A 17,829-nucleotide genomic window follows, 5' to 3' on the forward strand; every position below is an offset into this window, starting at 1 on the left:
TTGAGCTAAAACAATAAAAACAATACTAAGCATAATTAGAGATTTTTAACATAAAATTACAATGTTTTCTTTTTTCTTTTTATATAACGAAGCAAACTATTTGCTCTAAATAAATTCAGTGAAATACTAGAAGACGTTGCAGGTGCTGTGTCAAGGTCTTATCGCTGTTATCCCCTGAGCTTCCACAGTCCAAGCAGGGAACATGCTGCAATTCCCAACCCTGGCCCAAAGCAACTATTTCAGGTCATCTTTTGAAGGACGACCTCTTTCCCTTGCATCATCACATATACAGTCTTACGCTCATCAAGAGCTTTGGGGGAAAAGAGCATCAGGGGTCAGGAAATGGCAACAGTCCTATCTTGATACCCATCACCTGTCATTATATGACCCAGGTAAGCAGTCTATAGAGCCCCAAGGCTCTATAGTCCGTTGTTTTAAGTATCCACAGTCAAAACTCCTTAAAATATCACTGGTTTCCCTTGAGGCTAGGTGAACTGGAGACCTTTGACCTAAGGGTCAGGAGACTAATTAGCCAACACCTCTGTGGAGCGCTGGAATGCCCTGAGCCCTGGGCGAGAAAAACAGAAGTGGGATCAGTCAATTCCCTTCACTGAGACTATAAACAGTCACGGGAAGATTCTTGAAAACAGGTGATTGTTATGAGAGTACAGTCACTCATGTGTACAGCGCAGTGGCAGCGGTAAGTGTCAAGTTCAAAACCACAGCAAGGAAAGAGGAGAGGTACGGGAAATCTTGTTGATTTAGCAGGAAATTTTATGAGGGCATCTCTAGCCAACAGTAAATTTAAAAAATGCTTGTCTCATTGGAAAATCACTCTTTAACTTCACCTTAATTTCTGTGAAAAGTACACTTTTGTCCAATATTCTAACAATCTATAGATATGTGAACCATCAGTACTTATACATCAGGGGTCACTAACAGGCGGACCGGGGTCCGAGTCCGGACCCAGTCGCCATCCTATATGGACCCGGACCTATAGTTAACAAAATATTAAATTATATTTAATTTTGACGGGGCGATTCAATTTTAAGCAGTAACCTTACATTGTATTAGACCAGGGAACATGCTGTATTAGACCAGGGAACATACTAACCAATTGTGTGCGAGTTACGCCACCCACGTGACACTACTTAGCCAATCACATCTGCGCATTCAAGGCGATCGCAACGCTGAGTGCAGACACAGACAGAGGAAAGACATGGTGAGAGGTGAATGACAAGCGAGACGATTAACGATACAGTGAGACAAGACGTGAGCGGGAGTCACAAGAGGTAAAACAACTATGGCGCTTTCAAAAAAGAGAAAAGTAGACACCGAAAATAGAACTTTCAAGACTGAATGGACTGACGTATGCGTCAGTCCATTCAGTCTTGTTCATTCTTCCAGCCGCAAGCAGCAAACCAGTGTGTCTCATATGTTCAGAAACCGTGGCACTGATTAAAAGTGGCAATGTCAAACGCCACTATGAGACAAAGCACAAAGCTTTTGAACAATCATACCCACCCAAGTCTGAACTCAGGTCCCAGAAAATTAGCAGTCTCAGAGCCCAATATGATCAGTCCACAAGGATCTTAACCAGTTCTTTCACCGCCCAACAACGTGCTCATGAATGTTCCCTCAGAGTTGCTTGGATTTTAGGTCAACACAAAAAGCCCTTTGCAGGTGTTGTCAAAGAGTGCATGAGTGCAGTAGCAGAAACATTACTTGAGGGTAAACAAAAAGAAGAGCTTCATGACAAAATAAAGCAAATACCTATGTCAGCATCAACAGCCACAAAGAGAAGTGAATTATTAGCTCAGGATGTGCTATCCCAGCTGGAAGAAGCTATTCATAAGACACCATGTGTAGGCTTGGCTGTAGATGAGTCCACTGATGTGTCTGACAATGCTCAGCTGTTAGTTTATGTAAGGTTCTTCAACAATGATAAGAAAGAGTTCTGTGAAGACCTGCTAGGTGTAACTTCCCTTCACAGCACTACAAGAGGAGAGGATATTTACCTGGCCATTAAGGAAATGTTAACAAAGCGAGGAATAGAGCCAAACCAAGTGGTTTCAATAACCACAGATGGAGCCCCTGCTATGATGGGGAGAGAGAAAGGAGCTGTAGCAAGAATGAAAGAGGACAATCCCGAGCTAATCTCTTATCATTGCATTATTCATCAGTCAGTGTTATGCTCCACCCTGTCAGACGAGTATGCTGAGGTGATGAAAACAATGATGAAAATGATAAATTTTCTCAGGGCATCTTCTTCTTGTCAGCATCGCATGCTCAGGGAATTTCTCAGAGAAGTTGATGCACACGCTGATGATCTTCTGCTTCACAACAATGTGAGATGGCTTAGCAAAGGCAGGGCATTGGAGCGATTTTGGTCCATCAGAAGTGAAGTAGCAGCTTTCTTGGAAGAGCTGGAAAGTCAAAAAGCAACAAACTTTTCTCTCTTTTTAAATGATGGGAAAAACATGGATATTGTGGCCTTTTTGGTTGATATCACTTCACACCTGAATGAACTGAATTTGAAGCTGCAGGGCAAGGACAATTCAATTTGTGAACTGATGACAGCTGTCCGCTGCTTTCAGAGGAAACTTGAAGTGTTCAAAGAAGACCTGCAAGGAGACTATGCACACTTCCCAACAGTGAAGGAACAGGTTCAGGGACAGAGAGATGTGTCCTCTTTTGTTGACTTTGTTGATAAGCTGATTGAAAACTTCAGCAAACGTTTTGATAGCTTCAGCTTTGGACAGCAGCTCACCATGTTCATAAAGAACCCATTTGCCATCACTGATGTCAGAGGGTTCTCAAAGGAAGTCACACAGCACTTCAAGTGGGCAAATGCTGGGCCTCTTCAAATGCAACTAATTGATCTCCAAGCAGATGTGGCCCTGAAAGAGCAGTTTGGAAGAACTGAACCTGCCACTTTCTGGCCCCAATTGGTCTCTGAGACAGCTTTCCCAAATCTGAGGAAAGTAGCCCTGTACATCTTGACCATGTTTGGCTCCACATACAGCTGTGAGGCAGCTTTCTCCACAATGAACATAATAAAAACTAAATATCGTTCCAGGATCACCAATGAGCACCTACACATGTGTATGAGAATGGCCCTGACACCATTCCAGCCCAGATTTAAAATCCTAGTAGAGCGAACTAAAGCTCAATTCTCTCACTGAACAACAGAAAGTTGGGACGTGGAATATAAGGGGGTGAAAGAAAGAGAAACTGTAAAATTGTTAAAATGTTTTGATGTTATCTGTTGAAAATGTATTGAGACTGTTTAGTCGAGATGTAAAATGTAAAGAAAAAGGGAAACTTTTTTTTTCTGAAATTAATCACTTTGTTTTAAGATGCACAATTTAGCCATTTTATTTATTTTCTCTAATTCATTTTAAACAGCAGCCCTATTTCTAATGTAGGCCTACTGTGTGTTTCAGTGTTAACAATAAATTTTGTTGAAATGTTTTAACTTGTATTTTCATTGATTTGACAGTCTATTGTTCATATGTTCAGATATAAATTAAAAAAAAAAAAAAAGGTTGCTTCTCTATCACAATCATAACGTAAGTTAGACATTATGATGTCCCGGACCTCTGCTTGAGAAGATTTTCTCCAACTGGACCTCCTCAAATTTTAGTTTAATACCCCTGTTATACATAGTGGTTTCTGTTAGAGATTTTTTATGCATGTTTGTGTATGCGTCTTCTGTTTTGTTTTTAGCAATTTTTTATACTTAATCAGTTTATAATAAGCACTATTGTCATAGTTTTTTTCCCCTATTTTACCATATTTCTCTTGCTTTGTTCTATCTTTTCTTCTCTTCTCTTCATTACCAAAGAGTCTGTGCTGGTTGGTGAAAAGGTACAGAATAATTAAATGTGTTTAGACAAAGGGCATGAGCTGAGTTCTAATGACATATAATGATCTGTGTCCTACAGCAGTTTATTGGCTTTTCAAGGACATAATGATATTCAATGGCCATGCATTACATTTCAGACCATGGCCCCCATTAGGTCCAAAAGAATCTTTCATCTTCTACATTCTTGCTTGTAGCCAATAGAGGATCCTATGTCATTGTCAGGAAGCTCTCCCCAGGGTACGGGAATCAACTCCAGGCCACCTTGACAAAGAATTCAACATGATTGATGGTAATTGCTTTTTGTAAAATGCCATGGCCACCAAAGACTCTCTTTCCTTGTCCTCTCTGCCTTTTATGAAGACCAACTGAAATGCTTTACCTGCTCTGCGTGAGGAAGCAGTGGGCATCATATGAAATGCATGACACATTCAGCTCTGTGCACTAAATGGCTTAATTATACTGATGACATGTTGCAATTCATTGGCCTACTTGGACACAGTGGCTGTGGTCACGCAGGGCCAAATTTAGAAGGGATAAAAAGACTATTTTGTGTGTGTGAGGATGAACGGGAAAATATATATATATGGAAAGGCATTCGGAACTAAAACCAGATGTGTGCGTGAGTATGTCCTTGTGTGTGTGTGTGTGTGTCTTCAAATTCAGACTGCTGGCCATGCCACTGCTTGGCCAGTGATTTTTAAAGAGTTTGTGGTTTTGAAAGAAGAATGTTTGGTGCAATTAGAGAATAAAACGAGTAAGAAGTTACTTGTAAGAAACTGGCTAAGGTTTTGATCTGATTTGTGACCAGGGAAATGGACGAGGCTACTGGAAACATAATATATCCAGAAATGCTTACTTGACTCAACTAAACAGGCCAAATTGGAGGACATCCTGGGTTCTCGTCACCGTAATAAAGAATGGGCACCAAATTTCACCCGTGAATGACCTGCATGAAACAGTTGTCCTACATAAACGACTGTCCCCCCTAAAAAAAAGAAAACTCTCCCACAGCAGCTGAACAATGTTCAGCCTATTCAGAACTGCTCACCGTGTCTGTTTAACAACCACACTGAGCACTAGAAAATAATTTCTGTTTGGGGAAGTAATGAAAAAGTGCTCTGGCAAAGCTCAGGACACCATAAGCCAAGAGACTCATTCCAGCACAACTCCACAAATGTCCCCTTCCCTTCCCTTGCACCTTGAATATTTCCAGCCGAGCCAAATAAAATTGTTCCAGGTGCACCAATGAAAAGGACGGGCCCGCTTTCGTGAAAGCGAGGCCAAGGGCTATTAAACAGAGAGGCGTGAATTCAGCCAGGCTTTCTATGAGCTTGAAGTACTGGCCAGTGGCCCCTGTGAAGGTTAAGTGTGCACTCTCACAATAGAGAGTCGTGTTTTACTGACAGGTGTCTGCTAACCATTAGAACACATGGCAGATTAATTCAGTCTCATAACATTTGACGGAAATAAGGGTGCGTAGTCCAGAATAGACTTTTACAAAGATACTTTTCCAGTGATACACAGTTTAACTGCATGCATTTGCCATAAGGAGGCTGAAGCATTGCAACTTCATGTTTATGGGATCAAATATCACACAGATGGCAGAATGTTAGCAGGATTTCAGGAATAACAAGCCACAATGGATATAGTAGATGAGGCCTGAGATGTGGGTTGTAGAGGTGGTGGTACCTATAAAAAAAGGCATAAAATGTCTGGTTACTGTTGGCGTTAACTATTCCTTAATCAAAGCAAGTTTTAGAGGACTTTTAAAAGGCCATGGTGTTAGTCCACAAGAAGTCAAACGCTCTAAAAAAGGAAAAAATTCATGACTGCTCTCCTCTCGCTATGAGTGCACATCCTGAAAAAGATTCAACCAAAAAGAGAAATGTGCAATTCTGGTGTTAATGGATGAACTTCAAGCTCTGAAGAAATAAATATATGGATAAATATTGTGATAGCTCTGCAACGGTCTACCCAGAATCCCACAACACTTCTGGGACAAGGTCGTGCGGGCAGATTTTAAACTTTATGGAAAAAAAATGCAATTTTCTTCTCCAATATTATACTTGGACAGAAAAATATCATCTCGACTCTGTAGAGGTTCATAGGAGCGTGGGGACGTTGGTACAGGTTTGGTATTTCAGGGTCTGGATGCTTTGAAATCAGAGAGGGATCAATGACGTCAAAATTTCATCAATTCAACTCAACTCTATGTCATTACTTGCTGTTATTACTCTGTGTCTGTCTTTAATTGTGATTTAAATGATTATCAGAGCACATGTTATGAGTAATCAGTGCGGAAATCAAAGTAATTCCAAAGTGTTTACAGCATTTGTCTTGCATCTGTATAAAATGCATAATGGCCTGGCTCCACACTGCGTTACAGATATGTTCTCAGTGTAGACTTACAGCAGATGTCTCAGGTCAGAAGGTGTCCTTCGTTTTGTGTTCCCAGAACATTTTATTAAGTCCAGTTATATAGTATTTATGCACCGAAGAAATGAAACAGTCCAGCTGTTAATCTTAAGTTTAGTCCAACAAGAGCCCAACTATCTGAATTACATGTACTTTTGCACAGTTCTATCTGCGCAGCAGTCAAGTCAGCTTTATTTGTTTAACACGTTTAAGAGGCATCAAGTGTCGGACAAATTGCTGAACAAAGGGACAATGCAGTCAAAATAAAAGAAAGAATTAAAATGCTATATCATGTCTTATTTTTATAGGGATTTGTGTAACTGTAGATCACACTGACCTGTGAATCAGTCAAGTATAAAAAAGGCACCTAACTAATGAGATGAACCTGTGTTGTTTCTACACATAACAGCAAAGAATCAGTAATAAACTGTATATTTATGCACTTTGTTTACACATAAACTGTTCTCATTTCTTTAGTTAAAGCTATGAAAATTATGTAACAGTTTGACAGACATAAAAAAAAAAAAAAATTGTAGCAACAAGGTGATTTCCAAAGAACTATCAACTGAAACCATGGCTTATCTCAGCATGGTGTACAGTGTCACATTAAAAATCTGAGGAAAATGGACAAGTGGAGGAAAACAAAAGTGTTGAGTCTAAAAAGAAGATATCTACTAAAGGCTGAGGTATGACGGACGCCAAATTACACAAGAACTGAGCTGAAAATTAGTATCACAGGTTTTATGGACTGATAAATAAAAACGTGAAAGTTTTGGCATACAGGCGTTATATTAGCTCAGTTGGATGAACAGGCGACCATATGCCGCATGGCTGAGAGCAGCCGGGCCGGGTTCGAATTCGACCTGCGGCCCTTTGCCGCATGTCTCCTCCTCTCTCTTTCCCCCCGCTTTCCTGTCAGTCTTCACTGTATCTGGCCAAAAAAATATATTTAGAAAAGAAAATGTGTTGGCATACAGTTTTAAAAAGAAAACAAACTATTTTGGTGATTACCCATGTTAATTTGGGGCAACTGTGGCATAATCTTTACATTAAGTTGTGGTCTAATAAATTGTTCAGTATCAGACCTGTACATAAAAACATAATGGAAAACTATCAGTCATGGATTGGCTTCCCCAGAGCATGGAATTCAACATTACTGAAACAATCATCCTGACAGAGAACAGAACAAAAAGCAGTGAACATCAAAGAAATGCTTTGAGTGTCCTTCAAGAAGCCTGGAGAATTAGTGAATATAGTAAAATATAGTGAAATGAGAAGTGGCTTAAGACTTTTGGACAGTTTTATCTGTGTTATGTGCAATAATCAGTGCAGTTAACCAAATGTGACTTACAAAAAAAAGTTTTTATTGTGTGACATCAAACAGGAAACTTGTATAATTATTTTATTTAGTTTTATAGGCAAATCTTTACCTGACAGCTTGAGAATCAAGAAAAACCCTGTTAAAGTTATTATATTAAAAATTCAATATAAGAAGTTACCAGAAAGTTTTCAAAAACAATTCAGATCGTTCTCATTTTGCTGTGTCATGTGAACCAGAAAACAGACTGTACCATCTGGAATTACAGAGAAGTCTGTGAGTGGAGTAAGCTGGGAGTCCTTTCAAACTAACAGATTGCAGCAACTCTCAACAGCTCCTACTTCTATCTTGGATTTCTTTCTAAAGCACTTAGAATCACAAGGTCTAAAAAGAGCAGAGCTTTCTGTTGAGGTTTGTCTGTGCCAGTAAGCTGAAACCCGAGCAGAGGAAAAAAGGGCTCCTCTACGTATGGAAAAAGTTTAGGTGAGCAGTAACGTCCCTTTATAGGACTGATGAGAAACACCTGGGTGTCTGAGAAACAACATCATCTGCACAAATCAAAGCCAAAATAGATGATGGAGTGTAAGGCAGCAAATCATAGAGGTCTGATACACAAACGGCTGAACCATTGACGGGAGAATGAAACTCAAAACTCTCCCATCAAAGACGCAACGCAAACAAAATACGCATAACAGAAAAATTAAGTTATTAATCAAATACTCAGTGGTAAACATTTAATACACAAGTTGAAGTGTGCATATGAACCCAGTTACTCTCCACAGATCCAACTTTGTGGAACACACTTGCGGGCATTAAAAGAGGGCTGAGCACAAACAAAAATCAAGCCAGTTTGAAAAGAAGTCTACAAACTGCTTGCATTATTTAATGCAGTGTGTGTATTGAGTTTCAGAGTGGCAGTTTCTTCCCCAAATTTGGTTTCTTGACCGTGGCATAAATGATTAAAAATGGGGCACTGGGTTCTTTCTGTGTTTTGGCAGCATGATATTTGATTGAAGTGATTTGAGGGACGCCTGTTGAAAACAATGAAATGAGAGCAGAGGAAATGTAGAAGGGCTGGAACTTGTCTAATCCTCAGCCAGTGCTGCTAAACACTTCTCTCAGCCTGCGAACAGAAGTGTGTCGGGTAAAACCGAGGAATTGCTATGGGCAATTTCAACCCAGTGTCCTGCAGTTTTGGATGTTTTAACCGGATCATTTTTGATTTACAACATCTTCATTAAACCCAAATGCATCTAAACCAAAAGTCACCATTCTTGAGGTTATACATCGAATGAAAATAAATATATTTTGGATAATAACAGGGGCTTGATGTTTCAATTTCCTCTTTGTGGGGAAGTGATGGCCATTGGCAAATTGTACGCAAGCGGAAATGAAACACAAACGTCTCTCACCCTGTGGTCTAAGATTTGTGGTGTGTTTAAGGAGGCACCATGTCAAATGTGCGCCCTTCGCTGCCTACTGGAAATATCTGTACTTGCACTTGTTCATTGAAGACAAAAATGAAAAGAAGGCTGATGTCACACTCTTTGCTTTGTTTTACAGGATGTCTTCTCTTTACTCTACTCTGTGTTTATACTGTGTGTGTTGCCCTGCTGTTTCTATGCTTGTATGTTGGCATCAGTACTAATAGGTCTGTCAGATGAGATGCTGCTGAGAGCAGTTGTCATAGCCCAGTATCCAAACTGGCATCATTCACTTTCCACTTCTAGTCCCTGGAGAGAGTTTGACCTGAGTGGCGTTACCACAATGTGCTATCACCCTGCCCAGTCGGTCATCTAACCCCGCGTGCAGACACACACTCGCTCACACACACCCATATGCAACTCGGCTGATACGCTTTAAGAGTGAGTTACGAACGCTATTCTGAGACCACAGTCGTTATTCAGCATTATGCTATCAGCCATACAAGCAATTTAGTCTAGATTTATGATCAAATGTTCTGGTAAAAATATACACGAGAAAGCCAAGTTTCCAATATATGTCATCAATATACATAATGCACTGAGAAGGCTTTAGATGACATCATTTATGGCCTCATTTTATAAATGGTACCAGGCAGGAAACAATGTACACGCTCATTTTAAATGCAAGCGCACAACAGAAAGTTATACTGCCTTTCATTAACAATACATCAGCACTCAGAACAGATAGACCATGACCCAAAACTCATTTTATAAACACATTCAACTCATTTCCATTTTTGTTAGTTTTAACTAAGGCTAAAAGGAAATCTGAAAACCTTCAGTGGTGAAAATTCCTCAACATACCAAAGTTTTTACCTTTTAAGTATCATAAATTGCATAAAAGGTAGACATACCTACCTAATTTTACCCACTGGCTTGTGAATTCCTGTTTTGAATCCTCAAATTTTAGTTATTTGTTTTCCATATTTAAATGGAATAAAGAAGAGATATCAAATCATTCCTATTAAACCTCATGTACTGCAAATCTTCTATAATTTAGTTTACCCAGAAGTTAAAGTGGACTGGAACAATCTGTTCCACCTTAAATTAATGTGCAAATAAATGTGATTCTACTTAATGATCAAGAAAGTTAACTTTTCATGTGCTAAACTCATTGATACACCTGCTTAACAAATGTCATGTTATCTTAGATTCCTACTTTTAGTCTCAACACATTTTCCTTCTCAGAGCTGTGATGCTTTCCTGTTGGCAGCTGCCAATAAAATTGTTGTCACAGAAATTCAGCAAAGCCATCTAAGCTGGGTTGTGCTGTTTGTACCACACTGCGTCCGCAAGCTACAGGCAGAATGACTGTATTTTCCAGTGACAAAAAGCCATTAATGTGTGATAATGTCACCATTAGATATAGAGAAAGCTGTAAGAAGGAACAGGTGAAGAAGCCAGACGAAAGAAGCTTTGTTTTAAAATCTAAGAACTGCTCAGCAAGTGGCATTTGATAAATTAGAAATGTAAGTTCACATGTAAAACCCTAACTTATGTTGATTTTCTTAAAGTCTTTTTTTTTTTTTAAATCAGACAGCAGAACCCCCTCCCCCCAGCGTAGGAAACAAGCTTTTATATTTATATAAGTCACTTGTATGTGTAAAAGTTACAGTAACAGTAGCTTTTTCATAAACCTTTTGCCTAAATCCACATAGAGCAGTAAATCTGAGAGAAGCTGATCAAAGCCTTTATGGAAAGAAAACAGTTCTTCTTAAAATAACAATACACATGATTAAGTTTTGGACAAAAGCTTTTAGCAAATAAGAAATCAACAAAAAATAATGCCTTAACCAAAAGTAAACATTGTTGATAGTGTAGCTACATGAATTAAAATAGTGGTATTTTGGGTAATTGAAAGGACATGGTATTCCATCAGGGATCTTTAAGGCTTACCGGTCAAACTGAAGGTCCAGAGAGTATAAGATATTGAATATGTACATGGCTTTAGCTAATGCTATCAAGCTTGGTTAGCCAGGTGCACACATATGCTTGTATTGCCTCAAGTGGCCATTTGAGGAAGTGCACTTTTTGGCTTTTCTTCCTTGGCTTTCACACTCTCAATAAAACTGACTTCCAGCTTTGCATGTTTTTGCAGCATCCTGCTAGGAGACAAAATAATGACAAAATGTAACCTGGTAACCCCAGATTTCTTCATGCCACAGAGTCAAGAGAGAGAAAAATGTCATTCTGGTTAAAATTAGAGTCTAATTCTTGGTATCGCTATAGGTTATCTGTCTTGAAACTTTCTCATAAATTCCAGTTTCCGCAGAAAATGTCAAAATAACAATGGCTCTTCCTGCATAGGGTCAGGGTTTGGCCCACAACGTGGATAAATATATATAATCCCCCTTGTGCATGCAAATTTTTAAGGTCACATATTCACGCACACACAGGCTCTCCGCAGTACACAAACACAACTCACTTAAAGCTCCTACTGTGCTCCCAGACGAGGCTGCGAACACAATGGGGCCAGCAGAGAGAGACCTCAGCTGCGATTTAACAGGAAAACAGCATGCCAGCACGTTGGCCAACCAGCAGACACCTCACAAAGAAAACACTCTCGTATTATTCCAACCAGAGCTTGTATTAGATATTTTGCCTGTTCTGCAGCAAGACCTGTTTGGTCTTCGACTGATTTTGCAGTAACTACTACTGTCTGTGGTCTACAAAAACCACACAGCTCATGCTTTCATTGGAAATGAATGAAAGTGGTGACCTCAATGTGTTTGACTGGACCACCCTTAAGTGAAAGCTCAGAGAGAAAATCAGTGTCGGAGTTTCAGGCCTTATACAAACCAAAGCTCCCTATTGGGCACCTATGCTGAGGCTTCTCATACGGCACTGAAGCAGCCTTTTCCCGTTAAGCCAGAGAATTAGCAGCTGCAGCGCATCCGTGTGCTGATATTTCGAAGAAATTCAGTGGAGCACTTTTAACAAACCTCTGCAGAATGTGCCACACATGCAGACACACAGAAAAACAAACAAGGATGCAAACAAAGAGTATGGACTCAACTGTTTCCACATGCAGATACACACACACACATACACACACACAGTCCAAGTGACCTCAACCTACAAATACCTTAGTGTTTTTCTCCTTTGCCAGCAGTTCTCTGAACACGACGTATTATTTATGGAAAAATGTACTACTTCTCCTGTGCCAGCTATTTTTTTCCTTACAAATAAAACTGCACTGAAATCAAAATGGAACTCATCCATCTCTGCCACAGTGTCTCTTTATTAATAAATACAGCTAGGCCATGCTTTGAGTGTAAGAATGCGTTCCTACATGGAGGTGTATGTGCATGATGGTGATTTAATGTGGGACAGAATGTAACTCTTGTAGCATGCTTGTAATGCTTTTGTGCTGTCCAGAGGACAAGTAGAAGGCATCCAGTTCCAAATGACTCTACCTCTGCATTGGTGCTGGCTCAGCAGGCTTTAAGTCTGCTTCAATCGCCTCCCTGATTGCATTGGCCTTCTGTCCACCTAGCCATTGATTCCCATGCCCGAGCCAAGCACTTTTCTGTTTGACTGGCTCTCCTCTCAATACTTACATCCAAAGCTGCGTCAATACTAGTATTACCACAGTGTTACCTGTATTAGTTGTGAGGTCAGTGGGTTTAAGAGGGGATGAGCTGAGCAGCCGAACACGCATGGACACCTGGCTTAAGGAACATGACATCATGACTTACACACTGCTGCAAAGGCAAAACAGAGAAGGGCTCAAACAATCCCAAAGGTCAGATGGAGCCATTTCATCATTCCGCTTAAGACGTCCATCACTTGCACTTAAGTTGACTTAGAGGTATATTGTTTCCATGATGAAACAATTTTCAGGTTGTGGGAGTCGGAGGCAAAATACATACAACAATTTATCCAGATGTTGCAAACTTTCTATGAAGCAGGGCATCTTAAGTGTTAAAATAACAGTTCACATCATAACCATTCGACTACAAACGCTGGATGAAACTCTTAAAAAGTGAACTTTCTGTGTAACTGACACCGACTTTAAAGGAGTATTTCCTTTCAAGGGGGGAGAAAACACAGAGGGAACATTGTTTTTGTAATAGCCTTTTATATCAGGAGCATGTCTTTGATAATAATCTGTTCAACTGTACAATGAAGACATTTCAAGACTGCAATGTGTGCCGTCTATGGAACGGTGACATTTGATCTGGCTCCTCCGCTGGTGTTCCAGTATTTGTAACCTTGTATTAGCACTCTCCTGACTTCCATGTCCCGCTATAAGGGAGGTTTTCATAATAGGCAGAAACATGAAACCGGACACAGAAGTGGGAATGTTCGCAGACACAAAATATTCTCAAAGAAAAAAAAAGAAAAACACAGGAATGCAAGTCAAGCCTTTGAAGATCAGAAACCCAAGCTGGGTGTCTGATGATGTTCCCTGACAGGAGAGTTTTGGGAGCGTCTTTGTCTACCTATTTCTGTTAGAGGAACACAGTATTTACCTGTTTGAGTGCGCTGAAGAGCACTTGAAAGGTGCGAAAGGTGGAAGCCGTATAATTAGAATGTTATAAATAGCTGAATTCTTCATTAAGCATGTAATCACTAATTAGTACAGTGAACATGCATAAATATTTTGTCGGACAGATTTGCTGTGGCATCGTTTCAATCGGCTTATGCAATTTCACAACAATTTTTCCAGAGTCACTCAAAGATTTCCAGAGTTGCATTCTTTTTCTGTTATATCTTGTATTGATTAGGAGAGAGGTGGAATGTGTTCTCACATAAAAAAGATTCTCCAAAGGTCTAAACTTTTTGTGTGCAAATGAAGTCCCGTTTAGATCCCATGAATCCTGATATTGTCAGGATTCATGGGATGGAAAATTGATGTAAAAACCTGGTCGTTACTCAGGGTATACAGGTATTCAGCTGACCTAATTTTTGGGAGGACATAACATGAAACTAACATTAACATTAAACTAAAGCGCCCCATATAGCACTGGTTCAGGGAGCATTAGACATTCAGCACAGTAAACACTTCCCACTGGAACAGGGTAAATCTGCAGTCGTCAAACCACAGGACCTTTTTCATCCACTCCAGAGTCCAATCTTTTTGATTTCTAGCTAATTGAAGCCTTTTCCCCCCTATTAGTTTCACTGATAAACAGTTTTAAGGCTACATAGCTGTTTGGTCCCAACCATTTGGTTTCTCTTTGCACCGTGCGTGCAGAAATGCTCTTACTTTCACTATTAAACACAGCCATGAGTTCTGCTGTTGAAATTTTACCATCTGATTTAACCAAACCTCTGTTCTATCATCATTCAAGATTTTTTCCGACCACATTTCTTCCTTGAATATGGTGGTTCACAATGATGATCACAGGATGTGTTTATTTGAAAAATGAGAAACTACTCACTTCATCAGTTAGGATTTAATAACCTGTTGCTAGTCAAAACACATTAAGCAGTGCAGTAATTATCCAATGGAAGCCTCTTATCAATTTTCTTAGTTAAAACCAGGTAGTGACTTCTTTTTTAGCCAGGCAGTATATAAAATGGTTACTCTTGGTGGTTTGTGTTTGTCATAACCAATTTGTCCAGTAAAAGTGTAGTACTGTTGGCAAAGCTAGTTGTGTTTGTCTATTTCTTACATACCTGTCTTATGAAATAGTTGCTTTGTTGTTCCAACAAAGAAATTGCCTTGAAATTACCCACTGAAAATAACAAAGCGTGAGACTAAAACCGCACGATTTGGAAAACATGCTCAAATGTCTCAATGCAACCAGTGTAGTGGTATTTACAACTATCAACCCAAATACAAAAAGAAAGACTACAAATACAAAAAGTGAGAAAGAGACGGTGTGTGGCAAGAGCAAAATGCAAACAGACTGACCTAAAGAATTCTTCTTAATGAATTCACTCTTACGTGCAGCCTTCCACTTTAATGAAAATCAATAGTGTAATTTTCTACTTAGATAACCCAATCCCTTGAAACAGATTCCCTCATTTCCTCCGGGTGCATCTTCGATTATTCAATCAGCGTGTCGACCCCAACAGCTCCTTGTTACAAAGATTATAGTTTTCAAGTCAGTCACCTCCAGCCCTCGGGTCAATCTTGCACAAAGTTCATGGTTATTCAACTTGCTCACTCCAAACGCTCAAATTCAGTAGCTGTTTGTTTTATAACCCATTATTACAAAGACATGTTTCTTATTTACGACTTAGTTAATGCAGATCCTCAGACCTAAAGGCCAATCAATATCATTCCAGGGCTGGTAAAAATCTGCTAAGACTGGCAAGTCTCAATTAAATTGTGCTGATCGGGCAGATTCAGAAGGTGCCTATGGGTTGTCAGTCATCAAGGTCCCACTCAAGTAAGAGCCAGGGATTTAGCAGCATGCTAATCACAGTGAACTTGTCATGTTTTTGCAAATTAAACCACAAAAATCTGTCTTATTTAGCCCAATCAACCAGGCCTGGTTCCTTGTTCTTGAACTCTGCTTGTGTTTTCCCCAGAGACATTTAAGCAGTAAGCAACTACAGACCAGTGGAACACCTTCTGTGTTACATTGCTATTTACTCTCAGTTTAATAGTTATGATTGAAATAGTTTTTGGGGAGCTGATTTCATCTTGCCACACTGTTGAATTGACATTTCAGCTCCTCTTACTTGCTAATATTAGTTATACATGGTGGAAGGTACTGCAAACAATTCTAAACGGGTCTAGACACATAAATTGTTCTATTAAGCTGTAAGGATCTTGGATTTAAACCTTATGCATATTTTAGAGCTAAGCAGGGAAAAATGTGTGAGCTTGAAAATAAAACATTAAAACAGTCATTAAAATCTGAAGTTTATTTCTTTTTGGGTGTTGGATGGAGCAAAATTACAAGACTCTAAGGAACAATTGATATTAAAACCAGATTTTGTGTGAGTCAAGAAAAAACAATTAAATCTTTGTCATGGACACTTTTTTTTAACGCCATTTAATCAAAAGACAAAAGCCTTTCCCGGATTGCCTTCTATGTGAAGGACATGAGAATTTTCCAAGTTAATCCAGTGACTGAGAAGTTTCTGCTCACTTCCGAGCGCCTTAAAGCCTGTTCTCCAAATGCCAACAGTGAACAACTCTACATAAAATTAAGGGCAGAAAAAAATATTTTGCTAGATACAACAAAATAAGGAAGCAAGTGAAAATTAGCCAGTTAGTTGTTGCTTTAGTATATATTAGCTAAAAGAAAGCCAGATTTATCTAATGAAACTCGGTCGAGAAAGTCTCTGGACCTGTATGAATGAAACTTAAACAAATAAAAAATAATGAAATATATCATAAAAGTGAAAATGTATAACTAACAAATACTTTCTAGAGTAATATCCAATAGTATTTCAAGGCAGATGTTCTTAGGACATAGAATTAAAATTTTATTATTTGTGTACCTAAGTCTGAACACCTGATTCTAAGGTATCCAAGTACATGTAGTGGAGTGTAACGGCACTTGTAATATACTTGCCATATGTTTGTCTGTGTGAGTATTATAACACTGGTCTGTATTTCAGAATGTGTACCTGTTGAAGTCTATAACTCAGCTTTTATCATGTGCTGGGACTTCATAAATCTCAATATGTACATGAAAGAGGGGCCTCTGCTGAAGCCATGCCAAAAGCGATTCAGAATCTCATGCGAAGGAATCAGCATCCAGATGCAGTTAGCATGGGGTTTCTGTTTTGTATTTAATCTGTGGTCTGATCTGGGACTGAGGTAAGCGTGAGCTGATTGCTACCAACAGCTGGTATGTGCTCATTTCCATTGTCTGGATCATCTTTCTCCTCTGGACAGGCAGAAAAGCATGGCTCACAAGGTGGAAGTAGCTCACTGAGAGAGGATGGAAAAACAGAAGGTAAAGCAGGAAGAAAAGTGACCGGGAAGAAACGTAAGACGGGAGGGAGAAAACGTGAATGTGTGAAGACAAAGAAGAAAAGGAGACAGAAAGCAGGGCCTCTTGTACCTGATCAAAAAAACTTGACAGTGTGTCAACACACATCTGGAGCAAATACACTCTCTCCTTCCTCGTATACGACTAACTCCTCCCCTTTCCCACATTACCTTAAACCTTAAACCAACGCAATTTTGTTAAAACAAGAAAACACTCGATATTAGTGTCATCATTAAAATAAATACTGATCATGAAGAAGACTGACCATGACAGAAATAGAGCTAAACTATGTTAATTACATAAGAGTTTCACTTCTCAACTGACTCCTTACAGTCTGTAAGTACTTGGCACATTTTCCACTTCTTTCATTCTCTTGTTTGGTCTTGGCAGTCTCATCTTGTTTTTATGGACTGGCTCTTTAATCCTTTTTAACCACAACTGATACAAACAACACAAGGTACTGGAATATACACTGGGCAGTTGCACAAACACAAACATGTCCTAACATTTACAGCTGTGATTGAAGTTGAGGCCTGAAACCTTAGAGAGTTTGAATGAACACATTTCGCAAGGGCAAGCAGAGTGCATATACGCTGGTGTTGATCAGTGACCATGTGCGATTCAAGGCATGTTCTGGGCAATATTCTTGGCTGATTTTAGTTCTGTACTGTAATAATAAACCACTTCATGTCTTTGAACACAATGCATAGAGTGTTCTGAGGAGCATAACCCTTATTGAAATTACATACCACATGCATAGGGCATTTCTCCCGTCTGATACACACAGAAACTAGTGTTGCCTTCAGTGACCTTAAAATAATCACAAATAAATACAAGACA

The 17,829-nt window shown here is 39.4% G+C and overlaps 1 protein-coding gene across 1 annotated transcript; it reads left to right on the forward strand.

The window, feature by feature from the left end:
- Positions 1-1,775: 1,775 nt before the first annotated feature.
- LOC146689632 (SCAN domain-containing protein 3-like) lies at positions 1,776-3,185 on the forward strand. Its single transcript, XM_085436179.1, has one exon. The coding sequence runs from the start codon at positions 1,776-1,778 to the stop codon at positions 3,183-3,185; it is 1,410 nt and encodes a 469-aa protein (XP_085292305.1).
- Positions 3,186-17,829: the final 14,644 nt, after the last annotated feature.

This window comes from Copadichromis virginalis, linkage group LG17 (genome assembly GCF_057382275.1).
Source record: "Copadichromis virginalis isolate Kocher_CV1m ecotype Utaka linkage group LG17, C_Virginalis_male_GT1.1, whole genome shotgun sequence".
In the NCBI taxonomy this organism is placed as follows: domain Eukaryota; kingdom Metazoa; phylum Chordata; class Actinopteri; order Cichliformes; family Cichlidae; genus Copadichromis; species Copadichromis virginalis.

Bases quoted from the DNA above. Each gene is read 5' to 3' on its own strand.
- LOC146689632 (XM_085436179.1), top strand. From the start codon at position 1,776: ATGTCAGCATCAACAGCCACAAAGAGAAGTGAATTATTAGCTCAGGAT.